The 7500-nt window shown below is 45.6% G+C and overlaps 1 protein-coding gene across 2 annotated transcripts in view; it reads right to left on the bottom strand.

The window, feature by feature from the left end:
* LOC143276474 (uncharacterized) overlaps nucleotides 1-7500 on the bottom strand; it is a 20465-nt gene that overhangs the window by 2570 nt on the left and 10395 nt on the right. Inside the window, exons 8-11 of one of the 2 annotated variants that reach the window (XM_076580984.1) lie at nucleotides 6932-7177; nucleotides 4911-5234; nucleotides 3459-3575; nucleotides 2858-3046 (exon numbers count right to left, since the gene is read on the bottom strand). In XM_076580984.1, coding sequence (XP_076437099.1) covers nucleotides 2858-3046; nucleotides 3459-3575; nucleotides 4911-5234; nucleotides 6932-7177 — 876 coding nt within the window. The remainder of the gene's footprint in view (nucleotides 1-2857; nucleotides 3047-3458; nucleotides 3576-4910; nucleotides 5235-6931; nucleotides 7178-7500) is intronic. The other variant, XM_076580985.1, reaches the window with a different exon arrangement.

The following is a 7500-nucleotide window of genomic DNA, read 5'->3' as shown; positions in this document are numbered from 1 at the left end:
ACCTTCAGAAAACATACGGAAAATACTGTTCTCAAATGCAAAAAGGGCCTTTCAGTCTTAAAAGCAATGGCAACCAAAGGTATTGAACAACGCCACCTCTTCCTGCTATACCAATCACTCGTCCTCAGTGTGATCGACTACGGACTTGGGCTAACAACACCGTCTCAAAGCAACCTCCTAAAATTAGAAAGAGTACAAAATGAAGCTATGAGGCTGATCCTTGGAACAACAAAAGACACGCCCACAGAAACAATGCGATACCTGCTTGACCTTCCTTCAGTGCAGGCCAGAAACAAGTTAGAACAGGTCAAGACCTACTTCAAAGCATTAGAAAATCCTCAAAACCCACTGCATGACGCAGTCAAAGAACCAAAAGGCAGCCGCCTAGGACGAGGAAGATCATGGATGGGGCAAGCAGAAGACACAATCCAGCTAGTATGCCGACTACAAGACCTGAAAGAAACAAAAGAATGGGAGAAAAACCCCGAAAACCTCAACCATCTATTCAACACAGCCATTTCACCCACTCTAGGAAGACATTGTCGGGAATGGCCAGAGGTCAAAACTGATGCGGAAGTGAAACTACTCATAGAAGAAAACAGTAAACAAGAGGACATCATCATATACACAGATGGCTCAGTCACCAAAGACCAATCCGGTTGGGGATTCACTGCGAAACAAAATGGAAAAACAGTTAGGGAAGAGAATGCTGCCTACAAAGTCACAACCTCTAGCCTAACGATGGAAGTTGAAGCTGTGACACATGCCCTCCAGTGGCTATCGTCCATCCATACGCCCGGAAACCAACATGCCATGATTCTAACCGACTCAATGAACCTCATACAGAAAATTGAAAACGGAATGGGAAGCCCAGAGTGGCATAAGGCAATGCGCAACTTTCAGATTAAAAAACTCACATGGTCATACTGCCCGGGACATGCAGGTGTTAAGGGAAATGAGCGAACTGACAGACTTGCTGGTAACGCAACACCAACGAGCGGCCTACATCTAGGAAAATCGGAAATCCTCAGAAAAGTCAAAGAATATCAAAAAGAACAGGTACAAGGCCATCACACCATTGATCGCCTCAAAGAAATAAAAGCAGAGAGAGGGAGTGGCCGTAAGTCTAACATGAAAGGTAGAGCACGATGCTTTGCTAATCAAACAAATATCGGCATCATTTCCAAACCAACATTGCCCAAATTTCTTCAAAACGGAACAGAGTCTCTGTGGGCTTTTCCAAATACAATAGATTGAGCAACACACTAGACGCCACGTTCTTGGCATCAGAGATCTTTTCCCATCCCTCTTGCGGCCAATCAGTGGCAGCCTCTGTGCGTGTGTGTATGTGTGTGTTTGTGTGCATATGTGGGTCTGTATTTTTGAGTGCGTTTGTGCATGCGCGAGAGTGTAAGTGTACACAAGTGTCAGTAGAGTTCTGTGCACGTGCGCGCGCGCGCGCGTGTGTGTGTGTGTGTGTGTGTGTGTGTGTGTGTGAGGGGGAGGTGGGGGTGCGGGGGGAGGTGGGGTAGAGGATGAGGTATGTGAGTGTATGCATGCCTACACTGTGGGAGCAACAGGATATTGGAACGTATATATATATATATCTTTGTACATATGTGTGTGGAGATATGGGCATATGTGTGTGTGCTTGTACAAGTAAGTGTTCATCTGTGTGTGTGTGTGTGTGTGTGTGTGTGTGTGTGTGTGTGTGTGCCGTGGAAGCTGTGATACATAGACTAGAAATGAGTGTGTGGAGGAGGGGGGTAGAGGAGGTGCAGGGTAATGTGTGTGGTGTGTGTGTGTGTGTTGGAGCTCATGTACGTTTATATGTATTTGACTGTGCTTTCATATCTGTGAAACTGCATGTTCAGTGCATATCTATTATGCATGTGTGGGTGTATATGTGAATGTGTGTCTTCATGTTTTACATCTATTTGCTGGTTTTTTTTTTTTTTGTTTTTTTTTTTTTTTTTTTTTTTTACATTACAGTTATTATTTATTTATTTATTTGTGTAAGCTTATCTATCATTTATTCCCCCCCCCTTTTTTTTCCTCAAGGCCTGACTAAGCGCGTTGGGTTACGCTGCTGGTCAGGCATCTGCTTGGCAGATGTGGTGTAGCGTATATGGATTTGTCCGAACGCAGTGACGCCTCCTTGAGCTACTGAAACTGAAACTGAAACTATGCTGAACAGCACGTGTTTGCTGTATCCGTTGAGATGATGATGATATGGACACGTATATAGCGCCTATCATCGGCCAGAGACCAAGCTCTAAGCGCTTGACAAACACGGAGTCATTCGCACAACAGGCTGCTCACCTGGGTAGAGCCGACTGACAGCTGCCATTGGGCGCTCATCATTCGTTTCCTGTGTCATTGAGTCGGGTTTGTTGCGCACTGGCACACACACACGCACACACTCACACACACTCACACACACTAACACAGACATGTAACACTTTACGTGCATGACCGTTTTATATCTTTATCCCAAATGAAGGCAGTCATACTCCGTTTTCGGGGATGTGAATGCATAACAGTATACGTCGTAAAACACACGGGTGCTAAATCTGTGTTGGCGTACCTTGTACGTCAAAAATACCACGCACTGTCTAGCTCAGCCTAGCAGTATGAGTCATCTGCTCAAGGCAAGTCTAATAGTAGTAGTAGTAGTAGCAGCAGCAGCAGCAGCATACGTCGTACGAAAAAGAAGAGAACATTCTTGCAATAATAACAATAATAATGATACTAAGAAGAAGAAGAAGTAGAAGCTATTGCCATAGATCTACAACAAGCAGTCATTCCTTCACACAGTCTAAGTTTTGCTACAGTCCATAAAAATCATGAACTTTACCGTGACGCTGTGGCGGAGGTCCCCATTTCGGATTATCCGACAGCCAAAGAGAGCGGCGGGCATCCAAGGGAGACAACTCGTCCAAGCTTGTTTGATATGTACCCATACTGGTTGTCAGACCTGTACTGGTTCCGGCACTGGCATTTCTCGAATTGGGAACAGCCCTGCTGCTCTTGTACTGGTTCTGGCCTGGTGATGATCGTAAGGAAAATGTTTGAACAGGGCGAAGGGGACACAGATTGTCATCTAGGCACTACACAGTGATGGATTTTCTTTGACAAAATGTGTGTGTGTGTGTGTGTGTGTGTGTGTGTGTGTGTGTGTGTGCAACAGTAGTAGCAGTAGTCGCAGTCGTAGTCGTGGTCATAGTTGTAGTGGCGACAGCAGTAGTAGTAGTTGTAGTATTAGTAGTCGGACGACATCAGCAGTAGCTACAGCAGAAACAGCAATAACAGCAGAAACAGCAGCAGCAAAAGCAGAAGTAGTAACAGCAGCAGTGATTACCAGGAGCTGCACCCGCTGATGTAAGCACTTCAGCTTCTGCCACTGTTGTCCTGTCCAACAGGCACGACGTAAAACCACAACTGACTATTCCACCAACCTTGCTTTCTGCAGATGACGACGATCAAGACGATGAGAACGATGGAGAAGACTCCCAGACTTCCAAAGAGGACGTACCACTTGAAATCAACAGCAGAGGCCTCTCCAGAGTCTGCAACTCATCAGCCGATCATCCGATCAACTCTACAGTCAATCAGTCGATTACCTGATCAACTCTGTAATCAATAAACCGATTGTCTGATCAAGTTTACGATCGATCCTTCGTCTTTCTGCTCATTGGAGAACAACCAGATTATTGTTGATGAGAAGAAGAGGAAGACGAAGAGGAAGACGAAGAGGAGAACAACACCAGTCAAAACAAACACTAAATATATATGTATCCACAATCATCAATATCATCGTCATCGTCATCATCATCATCATCGTCGTCGTCGTCGTCGACACCGTCCTCGTCAAAAGACCCAGCTCACAATCATTATCAACATTATCATCATTATCATCCTCGTCATCACCCCCCCCACACACACACACACACACACACACACACACACACACACGCGCGCGCGCGCGCGCGCGCGCGCACACGCTAAGAGAGCCACTTGATGTCATCTAGAAAAAAGATATGGAGCTCTCCAGATAGAAGAAACGAATATCAAGTTAAAAATATGACATATTACTGACGTCATTTTGAATATGACGTGTACTATAATGGCTTTGAACTTCCGTGTCGATGGCTATGTCACCAAAATCGAATCATTTTGGCTTTGTAGGCCTACTTTATTTGTTAGCATTTATTTGATTATTTAAAACATCTTTCTTCATATGTCTGAAGCTAAGAACAATTTGGTTGATCTCATTTCTGTGTTTCTACAAGTCAGCTCTTCTTCTTCTTCTTCGTCTCCTCCTCCTCCTCTTCTGCAAAGGGGCCAGCTCACTATTGTCATTATCATTATCATCATCATTATCATCGCAACATCACCATCACCAAAGGGCCTAACTCACCATCACCATCATCATCATCATGAACATCATCATCATCATCATCATAATTATCGTCACAATCATCACCATCACAACCACCACCACCCCCATCATAATCTTCATCACCATCACCATTACTATCATCACTACCACCACCACCACCACCATCACAATCACCATCACCATAATCATTATCATCACCATCACCATCATCATTATTATCATCGTCATCATCACCACCATCACAATCACAATCATCCTCATCATCACCACCACCATCATCATCACCATCACCATCATCCCAAGCAGCAATATCATCACAATCATCATCATCATCATCGTCATCACCAGTAGCAACATGATCATCGTCATCGTCATCGTCATCATCATCATCATCACCACCACCACCGGCAACATCATCTTCAGCATCATCGTCATCGTCATCATTATCAAGGTCATCATCATCATAATCAACATCACCGTCATCATGGTCATCCAAGGCCCGGCTCACCCTCTCCACCAGCTGCCCCTCCCTGCACAACCCTCAGCACCCTGGTGGTGGAGCGGCTGTACCACAAGCCGTCCTTCCACTGGCCAGAACACGTGCACACAGCCCCGTCCTCCTCTGACGTCACCCGGAAGTCCAGGACGCTGGTGACGCCAGTGGTGGTCCTGACGTCAGGGCTGACGTCCCGGTGACGCGGGCAGGAGAAGAGCACGGAGGACGCCAGGGGTTTCCCGCTGACCACGGTACACGTCATCTTCAGTCTGTCTCCCTCCCTCAGCTTCTCGCCGCTCATGTAGCCCTCGATCAGGGGGGCGGAGGGGGGAGGGTCTGCGTCAAGAGGGAACGGGAGGGAGGGTGAGGGGGGTTTGAGGTATTGGGGGGAGGGGTTGGGGAGGAGAGGGGAAGGGGGATAGCATGTTTAGGATGTGCCAAACTAAGGTAAGTCTATTTCACCGCCAAGCAAAAACAAAGAAGAAAAAAGAAAAGAAAAAGAAAAAAAGAAAACAAAACGAAAAGAAAAAAAAAGTGTCAAACAAACGAACAAAAAAGAACTGGAAAATGCTATGTTATCATATTTAACAACAACAACAACAAAAATAATAAATAAATACCACCAACGCCAACAACAACAACACTAGCAATAGTAATAGTAGCAGTACCACCACCACCACCAACAGCAACAATAACAATAATAGTAGTTGTAGCAGAAGTAGTATTAGTAACAATAATAATGATGATGATGATGATGATGATGATGACGTTAATGATCACACACACACACACACACACACACACACACACACACACACACACACACACAATATCATACATCTGTTCAGTACGCTTTTAAATACTGCCAGAAGAACGCTACATAGTGTTTTATTAGCAGATAGACAGACAGTGCTGTTAATGGAAGGGAGGAAACCGGTTGATGTTACCTTAACTGTTATTTCCCTTGTGTTATCCGCCTTGCCCAATTCACTCGTTTCTTTCGGGTTCAATTCCTTCAGTCTGCACTCTGTCCTCACACCTCTCTTACCCAGTGAAGTGGAATAAAAGTCACAGTCAGTCCTTTTTGCAGTAATTGTCTTTCTTTTTGTTTTCTTTTTTTTCTTTACAATTTTCGAAATCATGCAAGCGCCCCCTAATTAAACATACATGTTCAATTGGACCAAAATGGAAATGAAATTTCATTTACATCTTCACATCTGCGACAAGAAGATGCTACTCCAAGTGGAAATATCACTCATACATTCAGTAATACCACGGCAAAAGAGATGGTGAACTTTGTGCAAGTTTTTGTCCATGTCTAATTTAACTCCCTTTCATGGTTTATGCACCTAGCTGGGATATATCACCTTACTCCCACGACATAAGGGGCAGTTAACTTGCGCAGGTTTTGGTCCATTTATAATCTAAACCCCTTCAAGAATCACAACTATTAATTTGGATGCCGATTTACGTGTGGAGATAAATGACTAAATAATAAAATGTAATAACTAAATGAATGAATGAATAGATAAATAAACGACAATAATTTCACGTGGTAAGTCCATTGTTCTGTCTTTTCACGAACAACATGAATGCTTTCACACATAACGTGACAATGCCCACAAACCCAGGGGAAATAACACACACACCCCTCTTCCCACATGCCCCAGTTCAAGGTGACCCCCCTCTTCCCACACGTCCCACGTACAGTTCAAGGTGACCCCCCTCTTCCCACACGTCCCACGTACAGTTCAAGGTGACCCCCCTCTTCCCACACGTCCCACGTACAGTTCAAGGTGACCCCCCTCTTCCCACACGCCCCACGTACAGTTCAAGGTGACCCCCCCCCCCTCTTCCTACACGTCCCACGTACAGTTCAAGGTGACCCCCCTCTTCCTACACGTCCCACGTACAGTTCAAGGTGACCCCCCTCTTCCCACACGTCCCACGTACAGTTCAAGGTGACCCCCCTCTTCCCACACGTCCCACGTACAGTTCAAGGTGACCCCCCTCTTCCCACACGTCCCACGTACAGTTCAAGGTGACGGTGAAGGAAGCCGTGAACGATTGGCTGTTGGCGAAATGAGCTGTGCACGTGACTGTCTTCCCGTCATCCCACGAGGGGTGAGGCCTGATGGTACAGCGTCCTGCTTCCTGCCGCAGGCACAAGTCACTCCACTCGTATCGCGTCACTTCCGCAGCGTTGCTCACGTGACAAACAAGGTCAAGTTCGCGCGTGCCGTCCGTGTCGAAGGGCGACGGGGCTTTTATGACTGCTCCTGTGAAGTGGGACACACTCGTTAAGGACTGTTGGATGGATAAAGACACAGAGAGATTGAGAAGGAGAAAGAGAGACAGACAAACAGGCAGACAGATAGATAGACAGAGAGAGAGACAGAGAGAGAGAGAGAGAGAGAGAGAGAGAGAAACAGTTTTAAAGCAAAAGAAAAAAAACAACAACAAAACCTAGCTCATGTTGCCATGTTGCATACTTGCCATTGCAATATGCACCAAACTCTAAGCCTGTCCTACACAAGTACATATGGAGCATTTCACTAAGTTGTTTGCTGTTGCTACAAGGCGTTGGTTTCTTTAACAAGCG

Source organism: Babylonia areolata, chromosome 32, assembly GCF_041734735.1.
Source record: "Babylonia areolata isolate BAREFJ2019XMU chromosome 32, ASM4173473v1, whole genome shotgun sequence".
Classification (NCBI taxonomy): domain Eukaryota; kingdom Metazoa; phylum Mollusca; class Gastropoda; order Neogastropoda; family Buccinidae; genus Babylonia; species Babylonia areolata.
Note: the sequence above shows the minus strand (reverse complement) of the source record. Positions and strands in the feature narration are given on the sequence as shown.